This window comes from Pleurodeles waltl, chromosome 11 (genome assembly GCF_031143425.1).
Source record: "Pleurodeles waltl isolate 20211129_DDA chromosome 11, aPleWal1.hap1.20221129, whole genome shotgun sequence".
Taxonomy (NCBI): Eukaryota; Metazoa; Chordata; class Amphibia; order Caudata; family Salamandridae; genus Pleurodeles; species Pleurodeles waltl.
This window is the reverse complement of record NC_090450.1, coordinates 951,532,401-951,551,587: the sequence shown is the minus strand read 5'-3', so window position 1 is coordinate 951,551,587 and position 19,187 is coordinate 951,532,401. Positions and strand designations below refer to the sequence as shown.

Below are 19,187 nucleotides of genomic sequence, written 5' to 3'. Positions count from 1 at the left end.
TGTGTATACAAAGGTATGTGTTATTTCTTATAAATTGGTGTCGGATTTCTTTGACTGTATGTCTCACTTACTGTATGAGTGTGTCTTACATGTTTAGCACTACCCTCTGATATGCTTAACTGCTCAACCACACTACCTAGAAAGAGAGAATTTGGGTTGCCATGTGTGCCTCTGATTCCTCTGGAGATTGCTCAGACACTTTACACAGTGTGCCTCATTTTGGTCAACTGTATAAAGAGTCAGCTTTCTACAGATATTTTATAAAATTCCACTCCCCTCCTATGCCACTCTACTCCACTTTGCATCACTCCACTCTCTGCCACTGCACTCTATGGCACTCTACTCTTAACCACTGCACTCTATGCCAATGCACTCTACCCACCTGCATTGTGTCACTTCACTCTACGCCACCGCACTCTACTCTGCATCACTGTACTCTGCGCCACAGCTCTCTACGCCACTCTACTCCACTCTGCACCACTATACTGTGATGCTGTACTCTGCAACACTGTACTCTCCACCACTGAACTCGATGCCACTCTACTTTGCACCACTTTACGCCACTGCACTCTGCTACTCGACTATACTCTGCACTGTATGCCACAGCACTATATGCCACTCAACTCTGTTCTGTGCCACTGCCCTCTGCATTACTCCACTCTACTCCACTGCGTAGCACTTTACTCTGCGTCACTCTACTCCTGGCCACTTTGCGCCCCTCAGTTCTGCACCTTCTGCGGCACTCCTCTCTGCAGCACTGCACTCTACTATGCACCACTCTATTATATGCCTCTGCATTGTACGATGCTGCATTGTACACTGCTGAATTCATTGCCACTGTACGCCACTATACTCTGCACTAATGCACTTTACACCAGTCCACTCTACTCTATGCTACTCCAGTGTATGTCACTCTGCGCGACTCCACACTATCAACACACTCTGCCACTCCACAACACTCTACCCCACTCTTTGCTATTCCACTCTACAACACTCTATGCCACTACCTTTTAGCCATATTGAACAGCAGCCCTGCTGTTATACAAAATGACTAAAACACATTGGCAAGGTCAATAGCTCTTGCATAATATTGCTATACACATCTTTACTAAAGGCAAAATTCCCCCCCTCCAAGTTGTGCAACATCTGCGGTATAAATCAGCTATGGCAGTATTTTTACACCTTGTGAACGGCAGGAAGGTATGCAATATGAATTATGATGACACAACTCATCTTGTCTCCCTTTGCCAAAGTTAAATTCATAATAATGTGTTCGATGGCATCTGTCGCTGTAGATACGCATGTTCTGCAATAGCTCGCCATCTGGTGTTGGGCCGGAGTGTTACAAGTTGTTTTTCTTCGAAGAAGTCTTTCGAGTCACGGGACCGAGTGACTCCTCCTTTTGTCTCCATTGCGCATGGGCGTCGACTCCATCTTCGATTGTTTTTTTTCCGCCATCGGGTTCGGACGTGTTCCTGTCGCTCCGAGTTTCGGAACGGAAAATTAGCTAATTTCGGAAGATTTTCGTCGGTATTGTTGCGTTCGGGATCGGCGTACTTAGATTCCACACCGCATCGAAGATCGAAGAGCTCCGGTGCCCTTCGGGGTAGTTTTTCGATCCTCCGTCGGGGCCTGGTCGGCCCGACCGCGTGCTGAAGAACGCCGATGGAACGGACCCCGTTTCGTTTCTGCCCCAAATGCCACAATAAATACCCCTACACAGACCAACACTTGGTCTGCAACCTGTGCCTGTCACCTGAGCACAGCGAAGACACCTGCGAGGCCTGTCGTGCGTTCCGGTCCCGAAAAACACTCCGAGACCGTCGAGCCAGAAGACTTCAAATGGCGTCCGCACCGACAGCCCAACGGGAGTTCGAGGAACAGGAAGAAGAAGGTACCTTCTCGATCCAAGACTCAGACTCCGAAGGATTCGACGATTCACAAACCGTGAGTAAGACGTCGAAAAACACACAGAGAAACATTTACAAGGCCCAGGGGACGCCACTGCCACCAGGCCATGGCTAGACCCATAAATTCGGTGACCGACCGTCGGCACCGAAAAAGGCCAAAACAGTGCCGAGATCGTCCGACTCCGGTCGAGACACCGGCACGCAGCCTTCTCGGGACCGAGAAAGTGCTGGAGACAAGCCTCGACACCGAGATACCGGTGTGGACACGGCTCGACGCCGAGACAGCGGCACCGAAACAGATCGACGCCGAGAGGTTTCGGCCCCGAAAAGGAAAAAAGTCACCTCGGAGCCGAAAAAACACGCAGACAAAGTTTCAACGCCGAAACAAACTGCAAGCGACCCAGCTTCAGGCTCTTATACAGAAGAGCACTCGCTAACCTCCCAAATGCAAAAGCATAGGTTTGAGGAAGAGCTACAAGCAACTGATGTGGACCATACGCAAAAGCGTATCTTCATTCAGCAGGGGACAGGAAAAATAAGCACCCTTCCCCCCATTAGGAGAAAGAGAAGGTTGGAGTTCCAGACGGAACAAGCACCACAACCAAAAGTGGTTAAAAGAATTACACCACCACCCTCTCCTCCGCCCGTGATTAACGTTTCACCAGCACAAACTCCATCTCACTCCCCAGCTCACACCACCATGAGCCAGGGTGACCAAGATCAGGACGCATGGGACCTATACGACGCCCCAGTGTCAGATAACAGCCCGGAGGCCTACCCTACAAAGCCATCTCCACCAGAAGACAGCACCGCGTACTCTCAGGTGGTGGCTAGAGCAGCACAATTTCATAACGTAAGCCTCCACTCAGAACAGGTCGAGGATGATTTCTTGTTCAACACACTCTCCTCCACCCACAGCTCCTACCAAAGCCTGCCTATGCTCCCTGGTATGCTCCGGCACGCAAAAGACATATTTAAGGAGCCGGTCAAAAGTAGGGCAATCACACCACGGGTGGAAAAGAAGTATAAGCCGCCTCCTACGGACCCGCTTTTCATCACTACACAGCTGCCACCAGACTCTGTTGTTGTAGGAGCAGCTAGGAAAAGGGCCAACTCTCACACATCTGGAGATGCACCACCCCCAGATAAAGAAAGCCGCAAGTTCGATGCAGCTGGTAAAAGAGTCGCAGCACAAGCTGCAAACCAGTGGCGCATCGCGAACTCCCAGGCACTACTTGCGCGCTATGACAGAGCCCACTGGGACGAGATGCAACATCTCATTGAACATCTGCCCAAGGACTTCCAAAATAGGGCGAAACAAGTGGTTGAGGAGGGACAGACCATCTCCAACAACCAGATACGTTCCTCCATGGACGCTGCAGATACAGCTGCACGGACAATTAATACATCTGTAACTATCAGACGGCATGCATGGCTCCGAACGTCTGGATTTAAACCAGAGATTCAACAAGCAGTTCTCAATATGCCTTTTAATGAAAAAGAACTGTTCGGTCCAGAAGTGGACACAGCGATTGAGAAACTCAAAAAAGATACGGACACTGCCAAAGCCATGGGCGCACTCTACTCCCCGCAGAGCAGAGGGAATTACAGCACATTCCGTAAAACGCCCTTTCGAGGGGGGTTTCGGGGTCAAAGCACACAAGCCAGCACCTCACAAGCAACACCGTCCACTTACCAGGGACAGTATAGAGGAGGTTTTCGGGGACAATATAGAGGAGGGCAATTCCCTAGAAATAGAGGGAGATTTCAAAGCCCCAAAACCCCTACTACTAAACAATGACTCACATGTCACTCACCCCCTCCACACAACACCAGTGGGGGGAAGAATAGGTCATTATTACAAAGCATGGGAGGAAATCACTACAGACACTTGGGTTCTAGCAATTATCCAACATGGTTATTGCATAGAATTTCTACAATTCCCTCCAAACATACCACCAAAAGCACAAAATTTAACAACACACCATTCCAATCTCCTGGAGATAGAAGTGCAGGCACTATTGCAAAAGAATGCAATCGAATTAGTGCCAAACACACAAATAAACACAGGAGTTTACTCACTGTACTTTCTGATACCAAAGAAGGACAAAACGCTGAGACCAATCCTAGACCTCAGAGTAGTGAACACTTTCATCAAATCAGACCACTTCCACATGGTCACACTACAAGAAGTATTGCCATTGCTAAAACTACACGACTACATGGCAACTTTAGACCTCAAGGATGCTTATTTCCATATACCAATACACCCATCTCACAGGAAATACCTAAGGTTCGTATTCAAAGGAATACATTACCAATTCAAGGTACTGCCTTTCGGATTAACAACCGCACCAAGAGTCTTTACCAAATGTCTAGCGGTAGTCGCTGCACACATAAGAAGGCAGCAAATACATGTGTTCCCATATTTGGACGACTGGCTAATCAAGGCCCATTCGTTCATACAGTGCTCAAATCACACAAATCAGATCATACAAACCCTCTTCAAACTCGGGTTCACCGTCAATTTCACAAAATCCAAAATTCTGCCACGCAAGGTACAACAATACCTGGGAGCCATAATAGACACATCAAAGGGAGTAGCCACTCCAAGTCCACAAAGAATTCAAAATTTCAACACCATCATACAACGCATGTATCCAACACAAAAGATACAGGCAAAGATGGTATTACAACTCCTAGGCATGATGTCATCATGCATAGCCATTGTCCCAAACGCAAGACTGCACATGAGGCCCTTACAACAATGCCTAGCATCACAGTGGTCTCAAGCACAGGGTCACCTTCTAGATCTGGTGTTAATAGACCGCCAAACTTACCTCTCGCTTCTGTGGTGGAACAACATAAATTTAAACAAGGGGCGGCCTTTCCAAGACCCAGTGCCACAATACGTAATAACAACAGATGCTTCCATGACAGGGTGGGGAGCACACCTCAATCAACACAGCATACAAGGACAATGGAACGTACATCAAACAAAACTGCATATCAATCACCTAGAACTGCTAGCAGTTTTTCAAGCACTAAAAGTTTTCCAACCAATAATAGTTCACAAATACATTCTCGTCAAAACAGACAACATGACAACAATGTATTATCTAAACAAGCAGGGAGGGACGCACTCCACGCAGTTAAGCCTGCTAGCACAAAAAATTTGGCATTGGGCAATTCACAACCAAATTCGCCTAATTGCACAGTTTATACCAGGGATACAAAATCAACTCGCAGACAATCTCTCTCGAGATCACCAACAGGTCCACGAATGGGAAATTCACCCCCAAATTCTGAACACTTATTTCAAACTCTGGGGAACACCTCAGATAGACTTGTTTGCGACAAGGGAGAACGCAAAATGCCAAAACTTCGCATCCAGGTACCCACACAAACAATCCCAAGGCAATGCCCTATGGATGAACTGGTCAGGGATATTTGCTTACGCTTTTCCTCCTCTCCCTCTCCTTCCTTACCTGGTAAACAAACTCAGTCAAAGCAAACTCAAACTCATATTGATAGCACCAACTTGGGCAAGGCAACCCTGGTACACAACGCTGCTAGACCTATCAGTGGTACCCTGCATCAAATTGCCCAACAGGCCAGATCTGTTGACACAGCACAACCAAAAGATCAGACACCCAGATCCAGCATCGCTGAATCTAGCAATCTGGCTCCTGAAATCCTAGAATTCGGGCACTTACAACTTACCCAAGAATGTATGGAAGTCATAAAACAAGCAAGAAGGCCATCCACCAGGCACTGCTATGCAAGTAAATGGAAGAGGTTTGTTTGCTACTGCCATATTAATCAAATACAACCATTACACACAACTCCAGAACATGTAGTGGGTTACTTGCTTCACTTACAAAAATCTAACCTAGCTTTCTCTTCCATTAAGATTCACCTTGCAGCAATATCTGCATACCTGCAGACTACCTATTCAACTTCCCTATATAAAATACCAGTCATTAAAGCATTCATGGAGGGCCTTAGGAGAATTATACCACCAAGAACACCACCTGTTCCTTCATGGAACCTAAATGTTGTCCTAACTAGACTTATGGGTCCACCTTTTGAACCCATGCACTCCTGCGACATACAGTTCCTAACCTGGAAGGTGGCATTTCTCATCGCCATTACTTCCCTGAGAAGAGTAAGCGAGATTCAGGCGTTTACTATACAGGAACCTTTTATACAACTACACAAAAATAAAGTCGTCCTAAGGACCAATCCTAAATTTTTGCCAAAGGTTATTTCACCGTTCCATCTAAATCAAACAGTGGAACTTCCAGTGTTCTTTCCACAGCCAGATACCGTAGCTGAAAGGGCACTACATACATTAGATGTCAAAAGAGCATTAATGTATTACATTGACAGAACAAAAAACATCAGAAAGACTAAACAACTCTTTATTGCATTTCAAAAACCTCACGCAGGAAACCCAATTTCAAAACAAGGTATAGCCAGATGGATAGTTAAATGCATCCAAATCTGCTACCTTAAAGCTAAACGACAGCTGCCCATTACACCAAGGGCACACTCAACCAGAAAAAAGGGTGCTACCATGGCCTTTCTAGGAAACATCCCAATGCAAGAAATATGTAAGGCAGCCACATGGTCTACGCCTCACACATTCACCAAGCACTACTGTGTAGACGTGTTATCCGCACAACAAGCCACAGTAGGTCAAGCCGTATTAAGGACATTATTTCAGACTACTTCCACTCCTACAGGCTGATCCACCGCTTTTGGGGAAATAACTGCTTACTAGTCTATGCAGAACATGCGTATCTACAGCGACAGATGCCATCGAACTGAAAATGTCACTTACCCAGTGTACATCTGTTCGTGGCATCAGTCGCAGTAGATTCGCATGTGCCCACCCGCCTCCCCGGGAGCCTGTAGCAGTTTGGAAGTTACCTTCAATTATTTCTATATGTATCATCTCAACCTTAAATAGGTGCATACTTAGTCACTCCATTGCATGGGCACTATTACTACAATTCAACTCCTACCTCACCCTCTGCGGGGAAAAACAATCGAAGATGGAGTCGACGCCCATGCGCAATGGAGACAAAAGGAGGAGTCACTCGGTCCCGTGACTCGAAAGACTTCTTCGAAGAAAAACAACTTGTAACACTCCGGCCCAACACCAGATGGCGAGCTATTGCAGAACATGCGAATCTACTGCGACTGATGCCACGAACAGATGTACACTGGGTAAGTGACATTTTCAATCTGTTTCAGTTTAGAGCATGGGTGCATCAATGTAATTTATAATGCCACCTTGATCCCTGTCCCTGATATTTTTTTAACTGCTTATGTGTCACAGGTGATATTTCAGCAAGTGACAAGGCTAGGAGAGGTGTGAAACGGAAAAAGATCTCTGAAGTCAGCTGTGAAACGGCCAAGAGACGCTCTGCTCGTGTACGCAACACCAAGTCAAAGAAGGAGGAAAAAGTTGACTTCCAAGAACTGCTGGTGAAGTTTTTACCTTCCAGGTACTGTTTCGTTATGCGTTAGCTTTATCTGCCATGCATGAGTCGGAGAGTCATTTTTCATTTGCAGAAGTGAGATGTAGTTTGTGTGCCTTGGTTATGGAACCTATCAAACAGATTCAGTTAATGCAGAGTCCAGAATGATTCAGTAGACATGGTTTATCATCTTAAATTATGGCATGGCTTCTGTGCTTCTCAAGGTCTTGATTGTCTTCTGATGGTAATCCTTAAATTCAAGAGTTTGACACTTGTACTCAAAGGTCACCTAGACTGAATTTTCAAGATTCCTAAATGAAGGATGAGTAGCTCAACCACTCTTTTTTCTTTTTTTTCTGATAATTAATTGTTCTCTTCCTGGAGATCCTCATCAGTAGCCATGACACAGCAGAACCAAAAAACTGGCACCGTGCCTTTAAAATCCTGACCACCTCCAGTATCCCACCATGCCTCAGAGATGAGAGTGAGGTGACAGTTGGTTCACAGTTAGGTCAGTTCTTTTTTCCGGCTCCTTTTGTGAGGGTCCTGGAGCATTGAGCTCTCATTTTTCTGGGGTTTTTGCCAGAAAAATATTCTAAAAACCTTTTTTCTCTGCTTTACTCGACAGCTTACCTGAATGCCTGAGTAAAGTAACAACTTTTTCTCAGAAAAATGCCTTCACTTTTTGTAAAATGCCCTTCTTGTGGGAAAAGGAAGGCCCAGTCAGACCCACACTCTGTTTGCATAGTGTGTTTGCCTCAGAGTCACTGCCCTGACACCTGCAAGCACTGTAAGAATCTGTCCAAGAGAACTCTGAAAGACAGAGAAGATTTGCTTACATTGGCTTCATGAGAGAGAAAAAACATCATCCTCCTCTCTTACTAAGAAGATTTCCAGAGACTCTTCTGACAAGCGGCGAGTCAGATTGATGTCAGCCGGTAGGAAAATCCCAGTTTGTTCACCGTCGAAGTTACCCCTTCCGTCGTCGCATCAACATCAACAGATGTCGAAGAGTACACCGCTGTTGACGGCGATTCAGGCAACGTTGAGAGACATGGCGTCGAGGAAACAACTCCGTCATCGGGATAGATCTCCGTCGACGGTCACTCACCAATCGACGTCAAGTAGGCACATGAGTGCTCATATGGCGTCAAAGGCGAGTCAGAACCCTCCAACGTCGAGACATCTAGTGTCGAAGTCGACCTCAAGAGCCACGGTCGAGGTCACCACGATGAAGACATCATTCGGCGACACTTGCCGACGTTGGGTCATCGCTCGACGTTGAGACAATCAACGTCGAGGCATACCCCTCCAGTGCGTCTTCAGTCACCGTCGAGGCATTCAATGTCAAGACCTGAAAAACTGAGGAGTTCACATTTGACGTCAAGGGCTTGCTTATCTCTGTCGTCGACAGTACAACATTGATCGACATCAAGGCACTCATCACCACTAACGACTACATCACAGAGAGCGACTCAACATCCCACCCCTTCTCAAAAGTGAACTACTGGACAACAACCAGCTGCTGAGACGACTCTACCTCCTCAGGCACTGGTGGTCACCATACAGAGTGGGTCATCTGGGGCTTCCTCAAGAGCATCATCTCAAGGACAACTTTCCCCTATAAACCTGTCTCCGAGGTGGTTGGAGAGCCTTAACTAAACTCCGGCTTCTCCAGATTCACAATATTCACGCCTATATTCTCTCTCGGCTTCCTTTCCACAAACGCCGTCTTCATCGACTCCCGCCAAACGGACAAGGCCAACATCTGACCAGCCCAGTCCGAGACAACGGCGCAGCCCTTCACGATCGCGTACTAGAAGTAGGTCGCAATCCAGGCGATGGTCAAGATCGAGAGCCTCTGGATCCCGTCAACGAAGACACAGATTCCCTTCATGGTCTACAGCATTGGAGTCTTCTATTAGAGATTATTTGCCTACCTTGACTAATAATCCTCCGGCAAGAGTTTCTCCAGTGGATGGTATAACCACCTTCAATGAAGTGTTGGTTAGAGGGGCCCAGAAGCTCAATATAGACATTCCGGAACCGACCGCATCATCGTCGGTAATATTTGAGACACTACACCATTGTGCGTCTACCATGCAGTTGTTGCCACTAGTTCCTGGTCTTCTGCAGCCGGCTAGGGACACTTTTTTTTTTACTCCTGCAAGCCTGCGTGCAGCTCCGGCGAGGATCCTAAAGAAGGATAAGGCTCCAGACCAGGATCCTTTATTTCTCAGAGTTGACCCACCACCAGACTCTGTTATTTTAGCCACCGCCTGTAAGACCCATTTGGTGGTCTCATCATCAACGCTCCCCCCAGATAAGGAGAGCAGGCATGTGGACTCGTTGGGCAGGAAAATGTGTGCAGCTTTCATGAAAGTCTCCAGTGCCTCTGCACTTTTGGGGAGATATGACCGTTCTTTGTGGGACTCACTGAACAGGTTTGTAGAGAAATTGCCTAGAGGACATAGACAAGACTTCCAAGAGGTCCTTCAGGAAAGACGTTTGGTGTCCAACCAGGTGATGCAGATGGCTCGGACTTGGCGGCTCATTGCTATGCACATGGTATTTGTGCAAGGAGGTCATCTTGGCTGCGCCTTACAGGTTTGAAACAGGAGGCTCAACACCGCATCCTGAACCTGCCATTCAATGGTAACTCCTTGTTTGGGATGCATACCGATGATGAGATGACCAAGATGAAGCCGGAAGTGGACAAGATGAAAGCTGTGGGACTAGATAGGTGCAGAGAGTATCGCAGGACATATGATAGATGCCCATATCAACAGAGGGTTCAAACCCCTCATTGGTCTCAAAGACCCCGGCAGAGGCAAGGACGACCGTTCTTTCAATCCCGCAAGACGACAAGAGAACGTGGCCCAAGTAGGCAACATCAGTCTACTCCCAAGACTTCGGGCAAGCAATGAGGATTCGCCCAATTCTGCCCACCACTCCAGTGGGAGAAAGTTTTGCAAATTATGTACGCGAGTGGCACAACATAACAAACGATAAATGGGTGCTGACTATTGTTGAGAATGGATATTCTCTTCGTTTCAAGTCTCCTCCTCTTCCGGTAACTCCACCAAAAGCAGTGTATCCACCAGTCGTTGCTGAAAGAGGAGGTTATCAATCTGTGACAAAAACGAGCTATAGAAAAGGTTCCATCTTCTCAAAGGGGAAAAGAAGTGTACTTCCGATATTTCTTAGTGAAAAAGAAAGGCCAGGATAGGGTTTACAGACCCATCTTAGATCTAAGACATCTGAACAAATACATTTGAAAGGAAAAGTTCAGAATGCTGGCCCTTCATCAGATTTTTCCTCAGCTTCATCAAGGGGACTGGATGTGTTCCATAAATCTTCAGGATGCATATTTTCACATCCCGGTTATAGTAAAGTACCGAATATTTCTTCGCTTTGTAGTTGCAGCTCAACACTACCAATTCAGGGTGCTGCCCTTCGGGCTCAAATCAGCCCCTCGAACATTCTCCAAATGTGTAGCGACAATAGCAGCGCACTTGAGAAAACAGAATATCTTAATTTACCCGTATCTAGACGATTGGTTGCTGAAAGCCTTCACTGCAGAGCAAACCTTGAATCATCTCAAAGTAGTTTTGAACACCTTCAGTTCTCTGGGTCTGCAGGTCCACTTTCAAAAATCCAAACTCAATCCAACTCAGACACTACATTACCTTGGGGCAATGCTAGACACCAGTCTAGAAAGAGTGTATCCTTCGGAGGAGAGACTATTATCAATAGCACAGGAATGTCACACTCTTCTTCACACTGAGACCTACAGCCAGACAAATAGCATTGCTACTAGGCTCCATGGCCTCCTGCATTTTTATCGTCCCAAATGCCAGATTACACATGAGGCCTCTTCAAGAGAACCTGGAAGATCAGTGGAGTCAACTCCCAGCCAGATGGGAAGACAGAATAGTTATTTTGACTGTGGCAACAGTTTCATTACAGTGGTGGACTCACCGTCAGCATCTGTTGGTAGGATTTCCTTTCCATCAGAGCACTCCTTCGGAGACCCTTGTAACAGATGCATCACTACAAGTTTGGGGAGCTCATATGGGGCCTCTCCAAGCACAGGGCCTAAGGTCGAAAAAGGAACAGAATTACCACATCAGTCTGCTGGAACTAAGAGCAGTTCATCTGGCTCTCAAGTCGTTTTACCCATCCATCAAGAGCAAATCCATTTTAGTGCAAACAGACAACATGACCTCGATGTACTATTTGAATAGACAAGGTGGGAACAAGATCTTGTCTTCTGTCTCGAGAGTCACAAACCATCTGGCACTGGCTACTAGCGAGGAGAATGTCAATCACATCGGTCCACCTTCCGGGGAACAAAATTCAAAAGCGGATTTCCTAAGTCGAAATCTATCAGACCCGCACAACTGGGTTCTTCACGACGATGTCGTAGCAGACATTTTCCATCAGTGGGGTCATCCTCAATTAGACCTGTTTGCAGATGAAACCTTAAAAAAATGCCCAGACTTCGCATCCAGGTTTTACCGACCAGGGACGAAGGGGAATGCCATCTTAATAGACTGGCCAGGGACATTTCTCTACGCTTTTCCACTGATTCCCTTGATACCTACGGTGATCAACAAGTTTTACAGGTCCAAAGCCAGGATGATACTAATAGCCCCGGAATGGCCTCGACAATACTGGTGCACAGATCTCCTCCAGCTATCGGAAAAACCTCACAAGAGGCTGCCGTGCAGACTGGATCTTCTCCACAGATTAGGGGGAAAAATTCTACACCCCAACCTCCCCTATCTGAGCTTGACAGCATGGCATCTTGAATTCCTGCAGTATGGACATCTAGGACTCTCGCAGGAATGCATGGATGTTTTAAAGGAGTCCAAAAGACCATCAGTGCGACGCTCCTATGCGTTCAAATGGAAGAGGTTTTACATATGGTGCAGGGAGAATGATTTCAATCCTATCCTGGTTCGGGAGGAGATTATCTTGCCTTATCTACTACATCTGGCGGAGTCAGGACTACAGTTTTCGTCCTTTAATGTACATTTGTCTGCCATTACAGCTTATCGTAAATTGCCCTCTCAAAGGTCATTCTTTATTATGCCAGTGGTTAAAGATTTTTTTAGAGGGCTTGAAAAATGTTTTTCCACCAATCCGTACACCTTCGCCTCCATGGGAATTGAATGTGGTCTAGTCCAGGCTTATGGCCGCTCCTTTTGAGCCCATCCACAAAGCTTCTTTGAAACACCTTACGTGGAAGACCGCTTTTCTTGTGGCCATTACTTCCGCTAGAAGAGTCAGTGAGATTCAAGCTCTTTGTTCAAAGGAACCCTATACAGTTTTTCACGATAACAGAGTAGTTTTAAGAACTCACCCAGGGTTCTTACCTAAGGTGGTTTCGGACTTCCATATTAATCAAACCATATCGCTTCCAACATTTTTTCCCAGTCCTGTTACTCCGACAGAGAGAGCCTTTCACTCCCTGGACATGAAGAGGGTGCTAACATTTTATCTTGAAAAGACTAAGGCCATCAGACAATCTTATTGCTTATTTGTAATTTATGGACATATGCGAACAGGGAGGGCTGCCTCAAAACAGGCTATTTCTAGATGGATAGTTTCATGTATTGTGACTACATACCAGCTAGCTAACAAACAATTGTCTGCTAAACCTAAAGCTCATTCCACAAGAGGCAAAGCGGCAACTACAGCCCTTCTTAAGAATGTACCCATCTCCGAAATTTGCAAAGCTGCCACATGGAGATCCGTGCATACTTTTGAGGCATTACTCGTAAGACACTCAAGTGGGTCAGGCTTCTTTAAGAAATTTATTTAACTAAGACAAATGCACTGTCTGCGCTTCTATCACTCCGTCCTCAGGGGTATAGGATGGGCTTGCTAATCTATTCAGTGTTTATGACTATTGATGAGGATCCCCTGGAAGAGAAGGATTAGTTACTTACCTGTAAATCCTAGTTCTCTTCCAGGGGTATCCTCATCAAAGTCATAAACAACCCACCCTTCTCCCTGGACGTTGGTTAAGTACAGCACTACTCATTTGTCTAATCTGTCTCTTCTTACCACCGAAAAAAAAGTACTGACCTAACTGTGAACCAACTGTCACCTCACTCTCACCTCTGACGTATGGTGGGATACTGGAGGTGCTCAGGGTCTTAAAGGCACAGTGCCAGTTTTTTGGTTCTGCTGTGTTAACCTGCATGCAGCCTATTGCCTAATAATGCTCCTTTATTTTCAATGTAGTTTTTTTCTTTTAAAGTGGCTTGTTTGTATGTTCTATGCCTTCTACTTTGACTGTAGAAGTTTTTTTTTTTACCTTTAATTGAAGAATTTGAAAAAACACAAAAAATAAAGCATTTTTAGCCTGTTTTCTCAACATAGACTGCATTACTGTTTACACATGTATATATTATATTTGTATTTAAATTCTCTAGTAAAATATTTTTTATATTTATTTCATACATATACATGTGTGTTTGTATATGCTCCGGGGTCCCCGCACTTGGGTGGGAATATTCAGTGTTTATGACTGATGAGGATACCCCTGGAAGAGAACTAGGATTTACAGGTAAGTAACTTATCCTTGTCCCATCTCAAAATCGGAACTAAAAGCACCAGAATCCAAATTAAAAACCTGAAATTTGTGAGCTTCTCAGATATGGACCATGTAAACTTGCGACCTCTGCCTATCTTTCAATAGTAACACTGTCCTCTGTAGGTTCACTCATTCCTGTAGTATCAGGGAAGCCTCATTACGAATGGCTTGGAAAAAGGGATGGGTTTTACCTATACGCGGTGTTCCTGATAACCGAAGTATTGGGAACTAGTGATGGGGAAAATCCAGCCCTTTATCATTTGGACCCTGGGAGTCCACTGTGAAATGTGGAATTACAGAGAGAATCACTTTTAGCTGTTTTCAGTTACAAAAATATCTGTTGAAAGTGAAACCCTTCTAATTCCAATGGTGCCAATAGCTAGAGTTTCCCACCTTACTGGAATTAAGAGACCACTCATCATGAGGGCCCTAGAGAATGAAAAGTTTCAGTGTTACATTGAAAAATAGATGTGTTTTATATTTTAAAGATTTAAGATTTATTTATACAGTTATTTACAATTCATTTCCATTACAATTCAGTTTAGTAGTTTAAACTTCAAATTGGCAAACTAAGGCCCCCCCACCCCCACCCCCACTTATCTTTTACTAATGGTGCCCACATTTCGACATTTTTCTTTGGGCCCTGCACATTTAGATCCATATTTGCCACACGGAGAGCAGCGTTCAACCAGTCAGTGTAGCTCGGCGGGTGCTCCTTCAGCCATTTTTTACAAATCTCATTACGTCCCAACACAATTACATAGAACAAAAATTCACGATTAGTTTTATTCACTCTTTTCCATATCCCCTCATCCTGGAGCTGCCCAAAAAAAATTAATGGAAGTGATACATTGATTTTCCAGCCTAACATACATGATAACGCCCTAAAAACCTCCTCCCAAAACAACCGAACAAAAGGGCAGTCCCAGAACATATGTATATCTGTTGCTCCTAGCCCACCACATTTCGGGCACTTAATCTCCTCCCCCTTCTTAAATTTGGAAAGTTTTGCTGGAGATATGTATGCTATATGTAGAGTATAAAGATGATATTTTCATAGTGGAGCCGGCTTCACTACTTCATACAGTGTCATGCACGACTTCCTCCACCATAACCCAATCTTGTCGCCTAACATCACCTTGCCCCATAATTTGCTTGGTAGGTCAAAGTTCTCATCCAGAATTTCTAATATTTCCCAATACCAAGCCGCCACCTTCTTCCCTGAAGCCGAAACTGCCAGGTCTAGAAAAGAGTCCTCAAAAACATTTACCACTCCTAATCCTTCCTTAGTTACTTTCTCCCACTGTCTTATCTGTAAATATTTTAACCTAGACAGAGAACCATCCGTAATTCTTACCAATTCATCCCAAGGAAGTAGAGTACCTTCTCGCGTAATCTCCCCCCACCTTTCCACACCTGCCTTTTTAAGTGGTAATACGAGAATATCCTGGAAACATTCTGGGGTACCCGGGGAGTCCCAGATAGGGGCCTGATAACTATAATAGTGTACACCCAGCTGCCGCCTCAACTGATACCAGCTCCTTGCCATTCCTTGCAACACTTTTAGTTTAACTTTTTTGAAAAATTTAGGGTCACCAAATTTAAATAAAAATGACTGTAAGCCCCCTTTTTCAGACAACACCATAGCTTTATACATTCTGCCAACTGCCGAGTCATCTGGGGATATAAACAGCATACTTGAGTTCTTAAACAAAAAGCCCACGCATAATATGCCAAATCAGGAAGAGACAATCCTCCTTTTTCCCTCCTTCTACGTAGCTTTTTCCATGATATCCTCGGCCCCTTTGAGTTCCAAATGAAACTACTTATTGCTTGTTGCATTTTATCTAGATGCACCTTGTGCATTGCCAAGGGTATAGCTGAAAACACAGTTCCATTTGGGCAGAATAAACATCTTAATCAGATTTATCCTCCCCAGAATCGTCAAAGGGAGATATACACATTTTTGTAGCATAATTTTACATTCAGCTAATAACCTTAGAGCATTCCTCTCTGCTAAATCCTTCAAGTTTTGAGTCACTAGAATACCCAGGCACCGTATTTCATGCTTAATTGTTGTTGGCCCACCCTCCATATTCCAATGCATAATTTCTGTTTTCCCCGCATTAATCCGGTACCCTGATATCCTTCCGAATTGTTCAGCCAGATCTTTAACTGTATTAAAAGCAAGGGGCAGGTTATTAGTATATATTAGTACATCGTCTGCATATAAAGAAATCTTCTTCTCCCAGCCATTGCAGCAGAAGGGTGGGATAAGAGGGTTTTGTCTGATTTTTCTGGCAAATGGCTCAATATATAGATTAAACAATACCGGGGACAAGGGGCAACCCTGCCTCGTACCTCTTGAAATAGTGATAGGACCCGTAAGTTTACCGTTCACCAAAATCTTAGCATAAGGGGAAGTATAAATCCGATCGATTATACTACAAAACTTTGTGCCTAAATTGGCCGCTGCAAAACTGATTTAAAAAAATTCCAATTAACTTGGTCAAAAGCCTTCATTGCATCTAACATCATAACTGCCAAAGGCGACCCAAACGTTGTGGCCATATCTATTGCCCCGATCAATTCAAAGGTTAATTCATGCAAATATCTACCTTTTGAAAACCCTTTTTGATCGGGGTGCACTAGAGTATTCACTGTCTTACTCAGCCTATCCGCAAGAAGCTTAGCCAACAGTTTATAGTCGCTATTCAACAATGATATGGGCCTATATGAGGCACACTTTGCTGGGTTTTTACCCGGTTTCAAAATTAGGGAGATCACTGATTCATTCCATGAAAGAGGAATATCATTACCGAAATCCAGGATCCCTCCAAACAATTCTGTCAGCACTGGGATAACTAAATCCTCTAGTGCCTTATAAACTTCCACTGGGATACCATCCGGGCCTGGCGCCTTACCCGATTTACTACTAACTTCCTTCTCCTGCACTGATAAACCTAAGAATCCATCAGCCCCTAACCAATCCGTCACCATACCTTCATCCACCTCCGATTTTTCCGCATACAGATTCGAAAAAAAGTTTCGAAAAGCCGATTCTATTGCCGCCCCATCTATTGTTTTTTCACCTGAATGCCCCACTTCAACTTCCTTAATGTAATTCCTAATTCGATCCGCTTTGCCTTTCCAAGCTAGCAACTTCCCCGCATTTTCCCCGTATTCAAAATGGGCCAATTTGCTTGCTTCCCATTTGCTTTGAATTCTTCCCTGTAGTATCTTTTCCAACTGACTTCTCAACCCCCCCCAGCTAGACCTCACAGTCTCCGTCTCTCCTGCTTCAATTATTTTCGCTTTACATTTTCGCATTTCCTGCTCCAATGCATAAATCTCTTCTTTCAACCGTTTATGTTTCTGGCTGGAACAACTCCTTAATTCCCCGCGGATGACTGCTTTAAACGTGTCCCATACTACAAATAAGGGAGCGGAGCCCAAATTTACACTAAAAAAGAATTCAGCTTCCTTACGCAACTTTAGCAACACCTCTTGATCTAATAACAATGTTCGATCAATCGTCCACCGACCACTACAACTTGTCTGACAAAAGCACATGTTTAACACCACCGCAGAATGATCTGATAAATGCGAGGGCAGCAACATTCTTCACCTCCTCTCTTAAACGCATGTCCAATAAAAAGTAATCAATTCGCGACGCATGTCTGTACTTCTTATTGAAGAAAGAGAAGTCCTTTCTGTTCCCTGCCCTTTGCCTCCAGATATCGCACAAACCAAATTCCTTCATCATCCTCCTTAAATACTGTTGTGACTTAGGTGTACCTCGTGATTTACAGTTATGTCTATCTAGCTCATTGTCTAGTACTACATTGAAATCACCCATCAAAATAACCGGATCCGAAAATTCCAGAAGCTGAGAGAAAAGCTGCTTTAAGGGTTCTATGTCGTCGTGGTTAGGCCCGTAGTATCCTGCTAATACCAGATTCCGATCTCTAAATTGTGTTTTAACTATTACCCATCGCCCTGCTAAGTCTGATCTAGAATCCAGGATTACTACACCCCCCTGCTGTACATGTTTAACTAAAATTAACACACCTTTATTATGATAGCTGTGATCTGTGCATGCAAATGTTTGCACCCATCTTAGTTTTTGTATTATATTAGTACACTCCACCTTTGTGAGATGTGTTTCCTGTAGAACTAAAATTTGTGCCGTGGAATCCTTCAAATACTGTAATATTCGTTCCCTTCTTCCTCGCACCCTTAAGCCATTAACATTCCATGAAAGAATTTGTAGTGGCATATTCAACACCCTCTGACCTCCCCCCCTACTAGCCATCTATCAATCTTAAATAACAAATAGTTGGGCTGAACGAGGCACTGCTTTTTACTTTCTTCCAATCTCACCACCCCAACCCTACAACTCCCCGCCCCCCCCCACTCCCTACCCCCTTACCCCTCACCCCTACCCGTGGAGAACCCCCCCAACTAAGGACCATACTGATCCAAATTTTAGAGCGCCCCCAGGTTCCTAGGAGAGTTTCGCCATTGCGCATTTACACGCAGCCTTATTCAGTAGCCTGCTCATTTTTAACCACAGCCAATAATTCATCTGCTTCACTAATGTCTCTAATGTTGTACATTTTGTTGTTATACATAACTCTAAGGAAAGCTGGGAATTTCAGCTGAACCGAAACCCCCAAAGATCTGAAAATCTCCAAACGTTTGCCCAACTCCCACTGCCTATCCATAGTCGCCCTGGATAGGTCAGATCTAATCTTGAACACAATATCCTTCAGTCTTAAAGACTTCAATTTCAATGCTCTAGATAAAATCTTTTCTTTCATCTGGTATGACAGAAAGTTTATCAAAATTTTCCGAGGTCTACTGCTATTTGTTCGGAGCTTAAAGGGGTCACGGTGGATTCTCTGAATATCCTTCCTAATTTCATCCTCGGTTTCCTCTAGATCCACCGCTGATTTGATTAATGACACTACAAAAGCTTTAAGATCACTCCCTTCCGTGCCTTCCGGCACTTTCAACAGTTTTAGATTATTCCTTCTAGAATAGTTTTCCATCTGCTCCACCCTGTTTTTTAGAGCCAGTTCGCTCCTCTTCAAAGTCTCGATCTCGCCCTTATGCTGTACCAGCTCCTCCTTCATGCCCCCCATCTCTTCTTCCAGGGCCTGCGTTCTTACCATTACG

The 19,187-nt window shown here is 44.8% G+C and overlaps 1 protein-coding gene across 6 annotated transcripts in view; it reads left to right on the top strand.

The window, feature by feature from the left end:
* Positions 1–19,187, top strand: part of CABIN1 (calcineurin binding protein 1) — a 1,028,293-nt gene that overhangs the window by 122,984 nt on the left and 886,122 nt on the right. For all 6 annotated transcript variants that reach the window (XM_069215153.1, XM_069215155.1, XM_069215154.1 and 3 more), the window contains exon 10: positions 7,258–7,426. In XM_069215153.1, coding sequence (XP_069071254.1) covers positions 7,258–7,426 — 169 coding nt within the window. The remainder of the gene's footprint in view (positions 1–7,257; positions 7,427–19,187) is intronic.